At 44.7% G+C, this 21,226-nt stretch overlaps 1 protein-coding gene across 2 annotated transcripts in view; it reads right to left on the bottom strand.

The window, feature by feature from the left end:
- Positions 1 to 543: 543 nt before the first annotated feature.
- Positions 544 to 21,226, bottom strand: part of OGFOD3 (2-oxoglutarate and iron dependent oxygenase domain containing 3) — an 82,806-nt gene continuing 62,123 nt past the window's right edge. Inside the window, exons 10-11 of one of the 2 annotated variants that reach the window (XM_086857398.1) lie at positions 20,667 to 20,778; positions 544 to 4,439 (exon numbers count right to left, since the gene is read on the bottom strand). In XM_086857398.1, coding sequence (XP_086713524.1) covers positions 4,419 to 4,439; positions 20,667 to 20,778 — 133 coding nt within the window. In that variant the 3' untranslated portion in view covers positions 544 to 4,418. Of the gene's footprint in view, positions 4,440 to 19,172; positions 19,781 to 20,666; positions 20,779 to 21,226 lie in introns of those variants that run through there. The other variant, XM_086857399.1, reaches the window with a different exon arrangement.

The following is a 21,226-nucleotide window of genomic DNA, read 5'->3' as shown; positions in this document are numbered from 1 at the left end:
TAGAGTGGTACAGCTGATAAGGAAACCTGCAATATGTCTGGGAATTAGGAATAGATCAGGAACAAATCAAGGTGGATCTCCATGATGGGATGGGATAATCCACAGCCAGACACTGGAGAAGAACCCAGGAAGGGGAAAAAAACACAAACAAGAAAATAAAACAAACAAACAAAAAACCCCAAACAGGTTCTTTAGTGCTGAGCAAAGAGGAACAGGCAGGAACTGATGCCCAGGAAGTTGCACCTGAACTTGAGGAAGAATTTCCCTGTGCAGTGAGCAAGCCCTGAACAGATTGTCCAGAGGTGGAACCAGATGATCTCAGTGGTCCCTTCCACCTTTCCCATCCTGTGAAATCCTTCCTGCTGCTCTGCAGGTTTTCTCTGCTGGCCTGCAGCCCCTCTCCATGTTTCTCTTGCTGGCACTGGCATCAAACTAGGAGGAGTGGGATGGATTAAAGGTCCTCTTGCCCAGAAAATTTAGATTAGAGGCCTCTCATTATGTTAAAAATATGTGCATGTGTTTAAATGAAAACCAAAACCAAACTGTGCAGAGTATTTTTATTATTATTATTATTATTGAGTCATAAACCAACAAAAATTACCTTTCTTATAAATGAACATGACTCATCCAGGCATCTTTGTCGAAGTGGTGGATTTCTTTCCAGTAATTTAATAGCTGAAAGAGCTTATCATGAAAACAACAAGCCACCATCATTAATATTCACGCAGAGAAACCAGAGAGGTTTTACAAAATCCACTTGCATTTGACATTTCTCCCGGCTCCAAACAGTGAGTACACATTCCATGGGACTGTTTGTTCCTGGAAAATGCAGCCCCAGCTCAACTCCATATATCACTTTGTCTAGAACAAACATTTTGTACTTACAAACAGCGTCTTAATTGACTAAATGAAAAAAGCAGAACATTTGTTCCACATAACTAATGGGGACATATTTCCTTTGTCTCCTGCCACATTTGATGCCTGGAGAGGCTCCTGGAGCAGGGGCTGGGCAGGGTTAAAGGAATAAAGCAGGGATTTATTAAAAGCCCTTCCAAGGATGCACCTTGGGCACTGCAAGAGCCCGGCCGTGGCTGCAGCCAGGATGGGCCCTGGCTCAGGAGTTTCACCCTTGGATCAGTTCTGGTCCATTTCCAGTTGGGCTGAATTGTGCAATTGCAGCTGCAGGTGATGCAGTCCCATCCTCCCAGGTTGCTCTCCTCAATTCCCTGCTGGTTGCACTTTTTGGGCCTGGAGCTGCAGCGGTGTCCTTGGCTGTGGGGCTGGAGAAGGATTGTTGTGTGTGCCTGAGCTGTGAGGAGACCTTGCTGACACTTTGTGTGGAGATCAGAGTTAGGTACCAGTGCAGAACCTGGGAAATGTCACAGCTGAAACTGAGGGCAGCACATTGCCAAGTACATACATTAGGATAATAAAAAATACTTCAGCATATCAATAAATCCCATGGGCCAGAACTCGTGGTTACAGTTTTCATGCCTGGATTTCTGTGCAGGCCCAATGAAATCTGACATTTTTCTGCTGTGAAGAGCAGAATCCGTGTCCAGACAGACACATGCTGGGAATGAGAGCTCTGTCACCTGGCTCGTGGGACTCTCCAAACTGAGGGATGATTTAATGCATCTTTGGCTTCCTGCATAAACCCTTAACATTTTTGTCATGCAAACCACAGCATGAAGCAGATTTCTGTATTAATGCTCCAAATCTCTTTAATGCCCTAAGCGAGTTTATGAAAATTTTCTTTAATTCAAAAGTTTTCAGAGGCTGTGAATGAGTTTCCAATGATGAGGGAGAAATAATTTCTTTTCTCACTATACCAGAATCCATAAGTAGCTCCTATTTACTCACATCTCCCAGCAGAAGTCAAGGACATTTGAATTGGGTTTTTTGAGGAATTAACAAAAGAAAAATTTAATTAAAGTTCAACAGGCTGGAAATTAATTTTAGATTTCTCATACAAACACGTTCACTCCCAAAGATGCCATCCTCAGGCCTGACCTGGCTTTTTTGCACCAAAATAATCAAGGGTGGAAGCATTTACACTGTGCACTTTAAAAGTGAAAATCAGTGGTGCAGGGAAGCCCCAGGCAGTCAGAACATGAACCAAATGGTCCTGCTCCAAACAGGCTCTGGCAGTGGGAGAATCCTCATCCTGCAGGGTAATCACACAGCTGAGCCCCACAGGAACAACTCCTGTGACTGAGAGGTCCCTCAAATGTAGTTTAAAATTATTCAGTGACAAAATAAAGAGCTTCTCCACGGTCCCAGTTACAGAATTGTTTTGTTTTCAAAGAAAGAGCTACACTAAAATTGGGGCAGCACTGCCCAGAGGGGCCAAACCAGCACCACTGAGGGATGTGTCCTTGGGACAGCCTCTGGCAGAGCAACTGGAGATGGTTCAACAGAGCCAGACAGGAACCAGGCTGGACAGAACCTCTTCTCTCCTCCCTGACACCTTGCACCTTGTTTTTGTCCCTGCCACACCCCCAATGACATAATTACACAGATTAATTATGTCAGACTGACACAGAACCCTCTTTTTCCAGACACTCTCATCTCACTTTTTTACACACTCTCCAGCCACTTTCTCCCCCTCTCTGCTGTGTCAAACATTCACATAATTTATTAATCCATTCAAAGTAAATCCTCCAAGAGCCTGTTCCTGTGTTTATGTTGAAGCAGCAGAGCTGCTGACTCCACAGAGGACCACAGTGTCCAACCCAGCAGTTATTTTGGCAGTGTGAACAGCCCCACGTGATGTATCCAGCACCACAGCAAAAGCTCCAGCAGCTTTTTCTGATCTTTTTGGAGTGGAACAGGAGGTGTTTTTCTTAAGTGCAAAGCATTTAATATTGCAGCAGCCGCTAAACTCATTAAGCCAGCCCAGACAATGATCACATCATTACCATAATTCCATTTAAAGCACTTGCCTCTTCTAAGAGGACCCACACAACACAATCATTACAACATTTTTCTGGCAGTTGGCATCCTTGTTTGTTGAGGGAGGGAGAAGTGAATTGAAACATCCTCATTCTTCTTTCATTAAGAGCTCAGTTAGGAAATAAAAGATGAGTTGATGTCACCACAATATTCCAATTTCCCAGTTTTTCCACTGAAGACCACAGAAACATCACTGGGCTTCAAAAGATGAGCAAATGGAGCTCCTGGTTTGTGACCCATCACCAATATGAACTTTACTAAGCACTTCTGTCCTGTTCAGAATAAATTTCTTATGACCAGAGGGTGTTATGCAAAGGCAATAACAGAATACTCAAATGGTTTTTATACAATGCAAATGCAGCACCTGAGAATTCCTCACCACATCTCACTGCATGCCTGCAGGAAGGCACAAAGGAGCAGCAAGGAGAGGAAATGTGTTGTGAAAATCCAATTTTAGGGCCCTGAGCAGAAGGGGCAGGAGGCCACCCCTGACTGCTGCTGCCCACCCAGCCCCTGCAGGGAGGAAATTGCTGCGCAGGTGATGAGAGACAGATCTTTTGTGACAGTCTGACAGCAGGGAAAAGCCACCCAGATGCTAAAATGCCTCTCTGGCTGCTGGTCAGATATCCAGCATCAGCTGGAATGAACCTCACAGACATTTCTGAGCTAAAAAAGACACTAAGTAGTTCTTTTTCCAGGAAGAACTGTGTGCTGTCACATTTCGAGGCTGCCAGAGGAAGGATACAGATGGGTAACTCCATGGCAGTGGGAAAATGGGTTCCAAAAAACCCTGCCTTGCCCAGCCATTCACTGTTTCCTGCAATTCATCCAGTGAAAGCACAAGGCAGCAGGTTTTAAACAAAGGAAGTGCAAATATTTTCTACCAAACTTGTGGAATTAAACTGGGGAAGGGTCTGCCCTGGCACAAGGAGGTCAAAGCCAGTGAGGAGCCACCAGTGCCCAAAGCCACATCTGCCCCTCTCTGATGCTCCCCGTTTCAGCTGATTTTTTACACTTGATGGATACAAGAGAAGTATCAGCTTGCCATGATTTTTTCAAGATCCTACAGCAGCAGGAAAAAACATGGACTTTATGAATAAAAGATCTCCCAATTTTCAATCTTCTGGACTGATTTCACGCTAGTGATTTTTTTCTTTCCTCTCATACAAGAGTCAGAGCAGGAATTGAAGGCTACAGGTAGAGATAACACAGCTCAAATCAGCTCTCATCAGTGACAGAGGAAAAGCTGGCACTGTCCTGTGAATCTCTGTAGTGCAGATCCTTAGAGCTGTAGGGAAGCACGAGGGCAGATGGTTTGCAGTGTCACCAGGGGCTGGAGCAAGTCTTCATCACCTTTACATGGTTACATTTCTCTGTTTCAAATTCAGACACAGGAGATCCAAAAAGTGGAAGAAATGTAATTATTGGCCCGGGCAAGCACTGGGAGCAGCATGAGTGAAGGGCTAAGGAAGAAATGCAGTCTCCTAAATTCAAGAGAAAGTAAAAAAAAATTAAAATTATCTATAATGTTAGAGGAAATGAGTATTTCAAATATTGTCAAAGGTTATAAATCACAGAACCACAGAACAGTTTGGGTTGGAAGGGACACCTTTCACTAGACCAGGTTGTTCCAAGCCCCACCCAGCCTGAGCCCTTCCAGGGATGGGGTTTTCCTTTTGCACTGGACTTGCAGCTGCTGGGTCAGGGTTCTCCTTATTCCACACCAGAGAATCCAAAGGTGACTGAATCCCTTTTATGCTGCAGCAAACTCCTCCTGAAGTTTTCCCACAGCTGGGGGAATTTGTAACACCTCCAACCTTTGCAGATACCTGCAAGACTCCTGAAATCCTGGACTCTTTCCCCTCCACAGATCCCATAACTGGGTTTTCCTCAACTGCTGTTTGTATTTACAAACCTTGAATTGTGGAAATCTTTGTTTGCTTAAGCTGAATTTGGCCAAGGCACTCAAAATTAACCAGGGAAACTGTCAGAAGGGCTGATATGTGCAGAGCAAATGACCATAAGGAGTTAATTTTCTTATGGAAAAGGACTAAAATGTACCATTTTTCTGGCCATTGTGAGAACATCTTATTTCAAGGAAGAGAATTAATGGTCAGAACACTTTGATACTGTACATTCTTGTTCTTTTTCTTCTGGGCTGCAAGCCTGGATAGCTTCAGACAGAGAAAGTGAAAATTGTGGCAACAAGTCATCTGTCCTGGGTGTGCTGCTTCCTGCCCGTGCCAGGAGCTGGGAGCCTCTGCTGCCAGAGGAAATTCTTTTATAATTTCTTATTTATTTATTTTAAATTCTTTTTTTTAATGAATCAGAATCTCTGAGCTCCTTCCAGAACACACAAATTTCTATTTCGCAACACTTCTCACTGGAAAGTCTTTCCCCTGCCATCCCTCCATTCCAGCTGTAAATTTAATTTTGTATTTAGTCATAGTGGGCCTGTCAGCAACAGTGAAACTCAGGCTGTGCTGGATCATCTGCAAACTTAAAAGAACAAAAAAAATAAAAATTGTTGATACCTCTCCATACCCTCTAGTAAGATATTTTTATGCTAAAACATCACAAGAACAAAAATGACACTGAAAGCAGCTCAGGCACCAGGGAAACTTGGAGCTTTGCTGCCTCATTATGATTAAATGAACATTTATACAGCAGCCATGATATGCACCAGTGTCAGCAGCAACAGGGGGAGTTAAGGGGAATCAAGACGTGCTAAAAAAATAAATAAATGATGTTGTCTTGAATGAGGAATTTGCAAAAGGGGTTGAGGGCACTTTACAGGTGCATCCCCACACCTCAGTGCTCCTGTTTGGGTCTGTCCTACCCTAAACCAGGCTCCTTGGGCTTCACCCAGAGCCTGAAGTGAAGTTTTCCATGAGAAAAGCACCACAACAGCAGACAGGGAATCTGGAGTTTCTACATAAAGGGATGGAGCATTTCTCCTCCAGTCCTGGAGAGAATTTTAATAGAGGAGCCAAGTGCTGAGCCAGGTAACTCCTGCTGGCTCCTCTGCAAGAGCCTTCCAGGATGGATCCATTTTTAAAAGATGTTTTGCTCCCCAAATAGTTGTCCAAAACCAGAGGAGGAGAGAAAAGCAGCTGAATTTAAAGCAAGAGAAGCTTTTCTCTGCAGGAACAAAAGGAGGAGGGCACAGAGCTCTGCAGGTCACCTCGGGGTCCTTGGGTACAAATCAAACCTGGCCCCATGGCAAATTCCATGGGCTCTGTACACAGACCTCAAAGCACTCAGAAAAAACAGAATTTCAGCTTAAAATGTGCTTATTTCCTTGGGTATTTGTAATTCCTTTCTCTGGCCAGGCAGAGGATCTTGTCTTGATGGTATCCCATGAAAACACAACACAGACACTCACTAATTTCTGATGTATATTAATATTTACTACAATGTAAAGATGCAGCAAATGCAAACAGTTTGTTCTCACCATTAGATATTGCTGACAAATCCTCAGGATTTGTGTTCAATTTCTGATGACTAATCTGAAATGCCTGTTTTAACAAGGAAATTTTAAATGTCACTGCTGCACATTTTTCTGGTGAAATCTCCCCTTTAAATTTGGACTGGCCAAAAATACAGACTTTAAGACTAAGTTGATTTCTGCTGGTTCTCCTGAATGGGCAGCAGATTAAAATATTCCATTTTTTTCTTTAAGTTTTCCTAAGGAGAGTTTTCTTCTGAAATATTGGTTTCAATAGAATAACTCCTTGATAGTGATAAAGAAATTTCACCAGATGAAAATTATATTGTGACAACTAATTCCTCAGAAGAATTCCCATGGAAAGCTCAGGTAGAATCTGAGTTCCTGCAAAAATACTTTCATTTTTCTGAGGAAACATTTCTTCACAGAAAACACACTCTAGGAAAATTTTAAAGTGATTTTCAGAAGCTTTCAAATTTGCCATCTAGAAACAAGAATGCAAAAATCTCTAGACAGTTTGGGTGTTTTTTTTACTTTTAGGTATTGATGCACACAGACAAGCCATGGCATATACCAAATTTCCTTCCCTTATTGATCCTGTCACTGTGATAAATGCTGCTACACAGCAAAAAGGCCAATCCAGACAAGTCTGAAGTGTGAATTGAAAATAAACTAAATAAAATCTCTCATGAGAACCAAACTGTTAAATCTGCTGCTCCACTTAATAAAAATCTGATTAAAAACAACGTTGATGCAGTAGAATTTCTGTCTTCAGTCATAATTTTTCTGATGAGTACAGGGACAATTTAACCCATTTCCCAGGAATTTCACTGTCTGGCACAGGAACACAAGGAGTCATTTGGGTTCTTTCAGCTTTTAGAGAAGAACATGTCCATAAAAACAGCCCAGGAGGTCAGAGAGAGATGGGATTTAGGAGATTATCAGTGTGTTGGTGGTTATGCTGTAGTATTGTAGTATTGCAAGCAGCAGTACTTTGAATAAACAGCAAGGATTCCATGCATCTCTTTGGTTATTCCTACAGAATTCCACACTGCAGCACATCCAAATAAAACCCCTCAGGCTCCCAAAATCACTTTGGCCCCTACGGGCACAGGGAGAGTTTTTCACTTTTGGCTGGTCCTGACATCCTCTGCTCTTCCAGCTCCCAGCCAAACTCATGCCCACACACTCCACTCCTGCTGCAGGCAGAGAGCTCCTGGCGTGGCTTCTTCATCCCCCTGAAGGTTTCCTCCCACAGCAACCCCACCAAGCCCCAGCACATCCATCCTGCACCCCACGCTGGCTGCAATGTGCTGGCGACAGGGAATTTTCTCTGTTTCTCCCATTACATCAATGATAAAAGCAGGTAAACTGAGAAATTGAGCAAATCTTTGTTGTTTTCACCAATTCCTAGGGGTGAAAGGTTAAAAATAATCATTCCTGTTCCATCACAACACAGCCTCCTCCCCTCAAAAAAACCCACTTTGATGATCAAGTAACATTTCTTGACCCTGATGTCCAGAAACATAACACCAACCATCCAGTCCCAAAATACCTGTTCAAATTCCAAGCACAGCAAACACACAATTGCACAAAGATGGAAAGATCAGGGAATTAAAAAAAAATAATAATTAAGCAAATTTAAGATCATGATACTGTCAGCTGCATCAGTGGTGGTGACCACGTAGGGTCACCACCCTTCTTCCAGCTCTTCTGTGTGCAACAGTAGTGGAGAGCTCTCTGCAGACCTTCAAAATAATTAACATGATCTTCTAGCCACAAAAAAATTGCATTGTTCTCCTCAAAAAAAAAAAATAAAAATCCTAAGAACTTATAACCTTGATGGGTCACATTTCTCAGCAAGTGCCACACTCTTTTGCCGACGGGGAGAATCATAATCAGTGCTAATATTTTGTTCCCAAAACACAGCTTCAATTGTCATCACAGTTTGAGTCACCAGCACAGAGTAGCAGCCTGTAGGTGGCAATTTTAATTTCCTGCTGGTGCAAACACATGGCCCTGTTCCAAGCCCACAACTTGTCTACCAACATGTGAAAGTGGCATAAACTTAACATTTCAATTAAATAAATTGTTCAGATTCTCTGCTTTCAAGAGCAACGTGATAACCCTGAGTGAAGTCCTTGGTTTTGAAAGGTAAAATCCCAAAGGGTGATGTTACAAATTGTGTTTTCTTACTCACATTTTACAATATACGACAGATAAAACATCTGGCCCAAGATCTACCTTCAGTTTTGGCAGAATCCTCATGGGCTGCAACTACAAATGGGTTTGCATGAAGATTTCTGTACCCCCCAGAAGCTGGAAGTTTGTAGCCAGCCTCCCAGGAAAGCTCTCTGCTCTGCTAGAGCAGGTGTTTCCCTAGGGGTTCTGCTTCCTCACTTTTACATTTCAGGATGGAAACAAGATGTGTACACAAAAGGCTCTCAGGTCCTGGTTTTGTGCATCACACAACACCTGGCAGTCCTTCATTGTGGTGATAAAAACTGCACATTGAGGCAGGAATAGCAAGGTGAAGACAGGTTTTAGTCTGGCCTTTGGTGACATGGCCCTGGAGAAAAATCCTCTTTTCTCCAAGTACTGTTTTCTGCAAAATAAAGAATGTCACTGCAGAAGAAGAAGAATACTCATGCTCATGTATCACGAGGCAGCACATTGAGATGAGGCTCCCACTGCCATGGACTCCTCTGAACCTACAGCTGCTTGCAAACATCACTCCAGCAACCCACAAAGCATAAAAAAAGCACCAGTTAATGTTCTTTCTAATGATCTGTACAAATCTGGAAAGAGCTGGAAGGCTGAGCCTTTTAATCAGAATATACTCTGGAGAGCCAGGAGCAAAGGAGGTGGGATAGGATTACTCCATCAAACACCAAGGAAATGAAGATGTTCTTCCCCTTTTCTGCTGTCCCCTGGAGGTCTCTCCTTAAGAGTTTGAGCAGTTAAAGAGGTTTATTTTGTCCTCAAAGGAGGTTGATGTGATATTTAATCAGTAAAAGACTTTACTGTAGATTGATTCTACTGATTGATTTTCAAAAGCTAAAATCCATTTCACTGAAGACCTGTCTGCAGACTAATGAGAACTACTTTCTTCCTCAGCCAAGAGACCTGAGGAGCACATGGGCAGTGCTTTTTTACCTATATTGACCACTGCAGTTATTCCACAATCAGCTGCACTGGGCTGGTTTATTCACCTGTTCTGCTGTTTGGAAAATGCAGTGGACACAGCATTTGGCAAATGGCACTTCAGGTGCTGCCAGCACATCAGCTCCAGAACCAATTCCTGCCACCACATCAGCTCCAGAACCAATTCCTGCCACCACATCAGCTCCAGAACCAATTCCTGCCACCACACCAGCTCCAGAACCATTTTCCATCTTCTGGAAGGTCCCACCAGCTCTGCCAGCAGGGTCATGCTGGGGCTGGACACAGATCAGAGCAGAGCTGCACTGCTGGAGGGACACCCTGGGAGCTGCTCCCCAAGCCCTGTGTCACATGAATACCTAATTTCTGTTCAGCAGTGGCTGTGAGGGAAGAAAACAGGAGAAAAAGAAGCAGAGAGCCCTTTGTATTCACAGCAGTGTCATGAGGAGACAGACCTGTGAGAGACCAAGAGGCTCCTGGAATCTGAGAAGGGATTTTGTGCTCCAGGAGTGGTGACAACTGTGGCAGGGAGGAGCAGGAAAACACAGAGTGACTGAGGCAGCAAACCACATCCCAGAGAGGAAGCGTCTCCTTCACACTCCAGCCATCATTTCTTTTGCTTTCCAATCCTTCTCTGCCAACAATATTTTGGCTTTTACTGGGTTGTCTGGCTCGTGGCTGCAGAACCCCTAAGGCCTTGTTGGAGAGACCTATGGGTGCTGACAGCCTGATTTAATACCTGGAGGTGACTGCCAAGGGCTCTTCCAGGACAGGGAGGTTAAAGACTGATAGCCCTGTGCTAAAATAACTCCTCCTATCAGCTCAGATTTGGTTTGCAGCATGGACTCCAAGAGAGGTGAGACTCTGCATCCCTGAACAACACATCTCCCTCTCTTGTCTTCTACACAAAACAAACAAAAATAATTCCAATTATTATTATTGTTATTATTATTATTTTCCAGAACAAAATATTTTCTCAGAGCATTTTGAGTGTCAAAGAACATCACAGCCTGACAGGTTTTGTTCCAGAGCTTTTCCTTTGGGCTTTTCATGCCTGTCTGCTCTGGAAAGCTCATGATGGAGCAACTGGCTCCCAAGACCTGAGGTCTAAAATTCTCCAATTCAGAGCACCTCAGAGCTGCATCATCTAAGAGGAAGCAACTACAAAATACAGCTTTGCTGTTTAGGAGCAGCTTCTCATGAAACTTTAGCAAGGCTTTACCTAACTTCAACTGTTCTTTTACTGAATTAATAAAAAAAAATTTAAAAATTGAAAATTGCCATATTTTGAAGCTTAAACACTAACATTTCTAGGATTCAAGAGGTTGCAGCAAGGCTCTAGTGCATGAAAATTTCACACCTCAGCTAAAATAATCTTATAATTAATTAACTTCAGTTAAAATTAAGAACTTCAGTGGTTATCTCGGGTTGCTTTGCTCCATAAAATCATGATTTGTACCACAGAAATATTTATATACTGAAACTACTGGACAGTGGTTGATTTTTTTAATGCCCAGACATTTCTCCATCAGAAATATGTGGTTTTAGTAAAATAAATATTTTTATATGTAAAGTACAAAGTGAAAGGATACTAAAACGATATTTTTAATAAATTAACCTTCATAGAAAACTGAATGGACTTCTGTTTTTAGTCTGAGAACATAAGCACTCCCTCAGGGAAGGGGAAATAAACTCAAAAGCTGAAAGGAAACAAAATGCAAAGAAGGAATATGGAAAACCCAAGACTGGCATTGCCAAAGTGGCACTGGAAATTCAGAGCAGGAATGTTTCTGTTTAGGAACTGCTCTGGGAATGCAGAAGGGGGAAGCAGCTGGTCCAAGTTTCCACAGAGTGCCAGAGGAGCAATCCCTGGGAAGGCTCCCCTCCACTGGCAGAGCAGCCTGGAGGAAACAGGACAGCAAAAGTCTGAGCCAAAAGGGGTTTGTGTTAGTCCAGGACAGCTCCACATCAAAACTTGTAAGCACAGACTGTCCCCACGGCATCACACACATCCCCAGCTGTACACACCCCTCACCTGTGCAAGCTGGGGGAGTCATTTCAAGGTGGCTTCAAAGCCCAAAATGAAAAGTCAGGGCACTGAGTGCACTGGCACCACCTCCGGTCCACATGGACTCCTTAATGCTCAGAGACAGCAACACAGACAGTATTCAGGCCTGGGCTGCAATTTCTCCTTCCCTGTTCTCTGAGGGTTCATTTATGCTGGATATCATCACTTCCCCTGCTAAATGAGCAGCTGAGGCTGTGGCTCTGCGTTACTGAGGTTGTTGAAGGGATCAGTCTGTGTCCAGCTATGAGGGACCTTGAAAAGCAGCAGAACACAAAACATCTCCACCAGCTGCTGCTGTTCATCAGCTCTCCTGGGCTCCAGGAGGTGCTGGCTCAGAGAGGGTGGTACAAAAAACAACATTTTCCTTTCACCTCCAACCCCTTCGCGGCATCCGCAGCCCAAGCTCAGCCCTCCCTCGCTCCTAGAACAAGACTGTAAGAAGGACAAGACAGATGTGTTCTTAAATACACCCTGAATAATATCAAAATTCAACCTTGTGAGGCCAAAATTACCCCCAGTGAGAGAAAATCAGCCATATTTCCTTCATTTTCCAGCCAGAAAATCAGGCACAATTCTTGTTTGCGCACAGCAAATCGTTAGATGCAGTTGAAGACCATCGTTGAGCTGTGATCACTCTTTCCAAGGCACAACCAATTTCTACATGGTGATGATTCTGCCTTTCACTCATCCCACCTGGCAGTGCTGAGAGCAGCTGTAACTCTTGATACCTCTCCCAGAAATGACTACACTCACAGAAGTGCATGCTGAAGGGAAAGGATATCGTATTTTTCCTCTTTTTCTCAGGCTTGCTTCCTGGCTTATCCCTTCCAGGACCAAGGCTCAACAAATCCAAGAATTTCTGGCAATGCAAGAGCTCATTTTCTAACCCTGTTCTCAAGTTCATTACAGGCTCTGTCCTCCTGGTCTTCTCAACTTCAAAGAATTTGAATGGAGGTATTTGAATGCACAGCTTTCGGAAGGGAGTGGAGAGGAAGAAAACAAAGACCTATCTGCTCTACCAATTCATTTCATTCAGAAATTCTTTGCAGCAGATAATGGATTTTGAGTATCAGTAACATTGCATAATCCAGCCTCCCACCATCAGGCTGCTTAGCACAAATTTGGCTATAATTTTATCCCCTTGCCAAAGTGTTCCTGCAGCAGGCCCCTCAGTTGGCAGGGAGGCTGCTGCTCTCCTGGCTGTAGAACACATTTCTGGGGAACACTTTGTTCCACTCTGTCAAATTTATTCTGGGCAAGCTCTTCCTCCCCACTCCAGAAAAAGCCATCGACCCCAGAGTGATGCCTTGGGAGGCTCCTGGAGCAGAGGCTGGGCAGGGTTAAAGGAATAAAGCAGGGATTTATTAAAAGCCCTTCCAAGGATGCACCTTGGGCACTGCAAGAGCCCGGCCCTGGCTGCAGCCAGGATGGGCCCTGGCTCAGGAGTTTCACCCTTGGATCAGTTCTGGTCCATTTCCATATTGGGGTTAATTAACAAGGCCAGCCCCAGCCTTGTTCCTGGCCCATCCCTCAGCCAGCTCCAGAGCCCCACCGTGCACACCACCTTTTGTTGGGAGCCTTGAGCGAGCCTCAGAGTCCTGCTGGTGGAACCAGCTCTCCTGAAATAGCTCATCACGAGCAGCATGAGCCATGCTCAGCACAGGACTCGTCACATGGAGTGACAGGAGCCACATTTGGAGGCTGATCTCCAGCTCAAACTTGGGTTTATTTACAGCTGAGTCTTTCTTCTGCCACACTTCCCTCAATATAAACAGCACAAGAAAAATCCCTACGAGTGAGGCTGCTGGACAGAATGAATGCAGAGTTTTCTCTCATTTTCTCTTTCCCCTCAGCCCTTCAGGCCTGGAGGGTCTCGTGACAAGCCACTCTTCTCCTTATCACAGGATCAAAGAATGGTTTGGATTAGAAGGGACCTTAAAGCCCATCTTGTTTCACCCCTGCCATGGGCAGGGACACTTTCCACTATCCCAGGCTGCTCCAAGCCCTGTCCAGCCTGGCCTTGGACACTTCCAGGGATCCAGGGGCAGCCACAGCTTCTCTGGGAATCTGTTTCAAGGGAGAATTTCTTCCTAATATCTGATATTAGGAGTAGGTTTGCTTCTTGTCCAAGTTGTCATCATCCTCAATGAGACACAGTGACTTAAAAAAGCAGTGGGAGGCGTTTTGAGCCCAAACTTCTTCAAAAGGCAGAATCAAGAGTGCTTTGGGGTTTTTTTTTAATTTTTAAGAAGTACCCATTAATTCCATTGATGCTCATTATTCCTTAAAACCAGGAGGTAAATCCTTAAAAGCCTCAGTGCCAGTAGCAGGCTGCAGGCCTTTGAAATACCCAGCACAAAAGCAAAGTCAAGTACCCAAGCTCCCAGACCCAGAGCTCTCCTACGAGACCAAAACCTGCATTGAAATGAAATGAACAGATGTGCACTGCCACAGAAAAATGGAATAGCACAAGCTGTAACATTATCACTGCTTATATGTAACTTTGGCTTAAAATCATTAACCTTTTTATAGCTTGCTTTGTGGCTGAGCACTTTCTATTCCACATAATGTTCTTCTGAATAGAAAAGCACTCTGGAGTGAATTTAGCCTAATGAGAGAAGCCTGTGATGACACTTAACATCATCCATTTATCTTTTGAAAAGAAGCAGCATAATTACATTCCCCATACTCAGAAATTTGCTTCAGCATTGTTTTCTGTTGTGAACTCTATCCCAGGCCAGCTCCATCAGCCTTGACTTTGGTATTTTAGACTGGGTTTTGCTGCTCTTTGGGACTGGTTTGACATTCACTGCAGTCCTGGGACAGGAATTAGTTCACAAACCAGCAAGGGATTCAAAGGCTCCACATCAATTTTCCCAATAAATCCACCAGAGGCTGCCCTGAAGTGCCCAGCAGGGATTGATTTGTGTCAGGAGCTGGCACGTGCCAGGTTTGTCCTTGCCTCACCCACTGCTGCTGTCAGGGACACACCTGCCTGCTCCACACCTGTAAATATCTATTTCTGCCATCACCACCAGCCCTTTTCTGAGCCTGGCAGGGTGCAAACGGCCAGACAAAGCTCTCTGAAACAAAAACCTACCCAGGATGCAGAATTATGTTTGGCACCTACTGCAATCAATGATTTTAACACCCCCATCATTTTTATACTTGTATTATTTAGGTGAAGAGCACACCTGTTTCTACTCCTCATTCCAGCACCCAGACTGGGTTTTGTCCAGAGCTATCTAAATTGTGCTTTTTGTAAAATGGCATTTTTTACTTGTCAATATGCAGGGAAAAAAATCTTGCTATTAGGAATAGCAAATTTGTATTTCTCTGCTGAGAAACTACACGATCAAGAGAGTAAATGACATCAAACTGAATATCTACCCTTCCTATACCTAGTTATTAAGAAAAAAGGGAAAAAAAAAAAAAAAGTGTGATGCAGAAACTTTAAAGGAAGCACAGAGCCATTCTGCCAAACAAATATCTTGACTTGGAAATTAGAATAATTACTTGTGCTCTCTTACCTTGCTGATGAACTCTCAAGTGAGCTTCAGACCCAAATTGTCCTGTAAGTGCAGCACAGCTTGAGCTCACAGAAGTGCCTCAGGAAAACACTTTGAGAGAAATGCTTGAACTTAGTTTTATTACATAGCACTGAAGATAATTTGGGTTGATTGGTTTCTAAATGAAACCAAATGAGCTGATATAATCAATTTAAGGTGTCACCAGCTCCAGAAGTTAAAGGTAAAGGCCCTGAAAATCAGTGAGCTAAAAGTGAGGAGGAACAAACTAAGAGCAGGAAGGAAAATTCAAACTGTCTTGATGCTGGAACCCTTAACTGATGCAAAAAGTAACCAAAAGTTACAGATACTTCTAAAAGGTAGTAAATAAAATTTAAAAAATGTATTCTCCACAAATCCAGCTCAGTTCTGGGCTGTATGGTGTTGGGAGACATTTCTAGTGGCAGCAAATACATCAGAGCTTAGAAACTACTTGAACTACATGAAAGAATTACTGAAGAAATATTCATTCAATTAACAGAGGGTGCAGGCAAACCCTTAATTCTGTCACTGCTAAACTTTTGCCCTGGGAGCCCATGGAATTTGTGTAAAACAGATTTTCTGTTTTAAAGAAACCTCCAGATCTACTGGAGGTGAACATGCCTCGGGAGCCACAAAACTTTATTTGGGAATTGTTGGGGTAGGCAAAAAATACCCAGACTTTGGTACCCCACTCCTAATTGCATGGCATCCCAGTTCTTAATTATCTCCTCATTCCTCCTGCTCCTTCTCCATGTGCCCTGGTCCCCTCAGCTGGCTCTGCCCTCCCTTGGGGACACCAGAGGAGCACCCAGAGCCAGCACTGTGGATGCTCCTGGACCCTGAGGTGGGGTCATTTGGGGAAATTCCCAGGTGGGAGCCTCAGCCCTGGCCTCAGTGCAGGAAAAGCCTCCCTGGAGGGTGTGACAGAGGTGCCTGATGTGGTGGAGCCCAGCAGGAGTGGGGAGGTGCAGAACAGGGATGCACCTCCCACATCACCAGGTCTCCTGCCCAGATCCTGCCCAGCCCAAGCGACTCCTTAATCACCCTGAGATTTTGTAATGAACATGTCTTCCAACACAAAAAAACAATCAAAAAATCAAAATCAAACTCCCAGCATGGCAAAAGTCTGGAACACACCCCTGCTAGCCAAAAGCCAGGTCTCATGGGAAGTGTTGAGTGTCCTCAGCCCTCAGCAAGCACAGCCTCTCCCAGCCAGGGTGCCCAGGGACTCCTTGGTTTCAGTGCCCTGCTTGGCTGCACCCTGCCAGCCTTTCCCTGGGCTCATTCCCAGGTTAAGCAGGCAGCAGACATCATGTTCAGCTGATTCAGCTGGGGCTTATCCCCCCCAGGTCTATAGCACAACTCTAAACTTGCAGCAGAAACTTATACCAGAGACTGAGTTCACAAAAGCCTGTTTGCCTCTGGCAGCAGAAACTCTGAATGGTTCTTAAATCAGAAGCATCTCAGCTTGATGGGGACATCGATTCTCTTCCACAGAGTTTCTCAAGCCTGCAGATAAAGAGATGGAAGATATCCTGCCAGAGCCAAACAGCCTCAAATTACACAATTTTTTTCATCAGCCTACCTGGATTGCCTGGCTGGATGAAGGATGAGGAAACCCCTCTACCTCACAGGGTAAAACTTATTAAATTTGGGCATTTTCTGATGGTCGGAAGACAACTCATTCCAGTGTGAACAGTTGGAAGCATTAATGTGAACTAATATCAAAGTAGTCAAATACATTACAGTGATTGCCACTCAGTCAGCAGTAGCTGTGCAATATGAATAAAAAGCACATTAAATCTGTTCCAAATAACTGGCACAATGTGTTTATATAGGACTAGGGCTGCATATTAAAACACACCTGATTAGTTCTTCATAAGCAATGAGTATTTACTACATCTGTGATAGCTGTATAGATTCAGATCTCATTTTTTAAAATGATTAATTGGTATTTAATTAGCATGTATTACCATACTAGTTATACACAGCCTAGTTGGGAATGCAAATATAATTCTAATAATTACATAACTAGTTATGCTTTCAAGAGCCTACTACATAATGCAGTGCAGACAGCTTCCATTGGAAGGGGAAATAGCACATAACACAGACAGAGTAACATTTTAAAAATGCCTAAATCCTCTTTTCAAAGTGGACTTCCATCTAAATCAAGAATTCTGAGGTTTTCTAGTGTTTCAATGCAGAATTTATGTGCTGCTGCCATTCTCCAGCCCTGCTACATGAAGCAGCTTGGACAGACCTTTGCATTGGCATCTTTCTAGGAGGGATGGAATTGCCTCTCTGAGCACTACCACAGGGATTGGAAGAGGTTTTTTCCCTTCACCATGAAATGCCTCTGTCTCACTTCTTGCTTCCTTTAAAGGCAGAATTGATGTGTGAGGTTCTGGAGATGTGTTTGGATCTCAGCTGAGCAGCAGAGCTGTGACACCTCAAGGACTGAGCAGAGGTGACACCTTCAGCTCAAGTCCCACCACAACAGCCAGACAGGAGCAAACATCTCTGGGAGACAAATACTCCTGCAGTGGTGAGTTCATTCAAAGTGTCAGTGCAGAGAACAACCCCAGAGCCACTGCCAACATGAAGGTTTGGAGAATCAAGTGGTAACAATCAGTGTCTGCATTCAATGTTTTACCAGTATCTAAGAAAAGTCCTGGAAGCCCACCCTGAATCCCAGCAGGTCTGTCAGATACTCTCCCACCTTTTTCCAACTCCACGCTCCAAATGGGGAGATGTTTCTGAGTTTAGGAAGGTTTCTGAGGTTAGGAAGGGGTGGGGAGAAAACAGGTCTTTGGAAAGTGAAAACCAACATACTTTCTGCTATTTCTCTCACTTGGGAAAGATGCTTCAGCCCACAGCTCACCAGCCTGAATCCTGGAAGAGAAAAGCTCTACCCCGTAGTAGAGAACCTCTCTTTACCTATCTGCCATCCAGGCTGTTTGGGGTGCAATGTAGGGCCCTTTCTCAGCAGTGAAATCTCCCCTGGGGCTGACAGGTACAGCTGCTGCTTGGCAGGTGTGTCCCCACACATCCACCCTCCCTGCTCTGGGGAAGGCACAGGAATCCCATCCCCTTTCCTGCACTTCAGCAGAAAAATCCACCCCTAATGGGTGGCAGTGATGAAAACCTGTGAGAGCCAATTCCTTACTCCAACACCACCTCCCATCTTTTCTTTCCAAGGTGCCACACCTCAAACAGACAGGCTCCTGGCCCTATTTTCAAAAACTTAGAGACATTTCTATTTCTAACTGTAGCTCCAAGTACAGGACCTCTCCTGCAATATTTGACAGGACTAAGCAGTAGTCCTGCTTCCAAGCCCAGGTGTATCTCTTGAAAAGATGAATGCACTCACTGTGTCTCTGCCCAGAATCTGCAAACACAGACTTCTGTACCCCAGGCCAAAGAGGCACAGCCTGCTCTCAGCTCACTGGGGATGTGTTTGCAGCTCACTGACAGAAGGAGGGTACAGGAGCCTCAGCTCTGCCCAGAGCATCCTGCAGCTGCACTTAATGGGGCAAAAAGGCTGAATTTGGCAGCCTGACAAAACCCCCCAAGATTTTTGTGGCATTTTCCTGTGTTCACACTGAGTTTCCTCTCTCCAAGCCCTGCATCGCCTCCCTCCGCTCCCCACCAACAGGGACAAAAAGCCTGCAGCGATTCAGCTGCACTGACCAGGCTCTCCTCCCTGGACTCTGCCTGTCACAGTGATGTTTATCTTTCATTTCTCCCCTTGAGTCCAGTGCAGGAAAATCCTGCTGAAGATAAATCTCCTCTTTTAATAACGCTGAGCTTTGATGGAAGCACTTTCTTGTTGAAGATTTGCTGATGGCTCACAGCGAATAATAATAAAGCCTTTGCTTTATAAACCAGCTTGTATCATCTGGCCTCTCTTTTTGTCACGCCTTGCTCTTGATCTTGCAGAGGTGACTGAAGTGGCTGATGTCAGTTACTGCTCCAAAGAACCATTTGATTGTGTCTGTGCAGTGCAGCTGCACATCCCCGTGTCACCACGGCCAGGGTGACACTGGCAGTCATCCCTGGCTCAGGGCTGACCAGCACAGCCAGCAGCAAATTTGCTGAAGGGTGGATGAGAGAAGCTGGGACAGCTCTTTACAGAACCCACCCTGGCACCATACCCCTCACCCAAATGGGAAAAGGGGGATTCACATCTTTGGGCACAGCTTTGTTCAATGTTCACTCTGCAAATCCCAACTCACCCTGAGAGTTTTGTTCCTTACCAAACCCCACCCTGGGGAAGGGTGCATCAACCAAGCATCTCTCCTGGACCTGTCTCAACAACAGCAGTGCCCAGGACCACCAACCCCCTCTCCCCAATCCCAGGTGTATTTTAGATTTAAACACAACATTGACATGGCTTTGGGAGGAAGTACTTGTGACTTAGTGCAGACAGTTAAAGCAGAGGCACACATTCCCATCAGGAAATAGCAGGGAATAGTGTGATGGCTGGGAGGCTCTGTGCAGCCAGGAACATTCCCACTGCAATGTGAGCTGATCATATGGCACAGCAGATTTTGGTGTTCTCTTTGTCGTATGTCACGTACTTCAGAGCTTTTGTGCCGACTGCCAGGAGACGAGAAAAACAGACAATTAGTGGGGAAGGATCAAATATTCCATTTTCTAGGCAAACTGTAGGGGCCTAGGCTGTCTTCAGTAATAAAAGTATTAGTGATTTTACATATATATGCTGATCTAGTCCCCTTTTTTAGCAAAGAATTGCAAATGTACCTGGTTCTCTGCAGCCTGCAGGGAAGAAGCTGCTCTCCTAATGTTTAGTTCTTAAGGCTTCAGGTTTATGAACACTGATTTTCTGATTGTCTACAAGTAGCCATGAACTTAAAAAATTAACCCCAAACAGCCCCCCAATAAACAAACAAATCCCAGTGTTTCCTTTATCGCTGTTCCTCTCCAGTGCCTTGTTTGTCTTCATCCTCCATGGTGAGGATGTGGCACAGGGACCTGCAGGAGGGGGTCCTTGGGGACAGCTGGTGACACAGAGCCGTGGCACCGTGTGGCTTCTCCAGACAAAGGAAAGCCAGCAGTGCCCAGAGAGCTTGGCCAGCAGCACAGCCCTGCAGAGACCTGGCTGAGAAAGGGGCTGCCACAAAGCTCTTCTGGAGGTAATTTTGGGGCTGGAAGTAGAGCAAACCCTCTGCTCCATTTCAGGGCTTTTAGAACCAAGTTTAGTACAGCTCTGAAGAGGCAAAATCTGATCCAAAGGCAATGGGAAAACATCAGGAGGACTTCAGTTCTCTCACTGAAGTTGACATAGTACCCACACAGCTGGGGTTTCACTGCCTGAAATCCCCCCTCAGCAGCAACATCTGACACTGACAGACTCCCACACACAGCCTCACGTAATTAAGCCAGAGAAACATTAGAATGAAAATACATAATGGTTCTCAGCTTCCTCAGAAGCACTAGAAAGTGGAGACAAGAGTCAGCTTACAGATAAAATTGGTAGCAGTGAGATCCCCTGTCGTGTGCTGCTGGGTCTCCTTTTCTGTGTAACACACACACCTGCACCAAGCACCTCTCTGAGGCGTTCAGGAGGAAGAAACCTGTGAGGGAAGGAAGATATGAGGAGAGAATTGACTAAGCAGAGGTTTTGAGGCACACACAGAGCTATCACCCTCAGCCCAAGAGCTGTGCTAGGAGTTAAAGCCCTCCTGGAGAGCTCTCAGCCCTGCTTTGTGATGCTCTGAGCGTGGCTGCTGCTGGAGGAGGTTAAATAATCCACCTTTAAAAGGATGTTGTGTTGCCAGCCTCCAACCAGAGCCACCACTCAGTTCAAACATCCCCAAAGCTGGACCCAGCTCTGTTCTTGTTTGGTTTTTAATCAATGGCTTTCTCCAAAGCCCACTGAAATCCAGGAAAAAGCTCACACTGACTCAAGTGAGCTCTGACCCAGACACCAAGCACCAGGCTTGACCAGGAATTGTTTCTCTGGCAAAAGGAGATTCCTTGGGATTCCATCCTTTTCTCACATCTGTCAAGAGTTTTTATATA

Source organism: Cyanistes caeruleus, chromosome 19 (genome assembly GCF_971803275.1).
Source record: "Cyanistes caeruleus chromosome 19, bCyaCae1.hap1.1, whole genome shotgun sequence".
Classification (NCBI taxonomy): Eukaryota; Metazoa; Chordata; class Aves; order Passeriformes; family Paridae; genus Cyanistes; species Cyanistes caeruleus.
The sequence above is the reverse complement of the archived record's forward strand: the minus strand, read 5'-3'. Positions and strand labels throughout refer to the sequence as shown.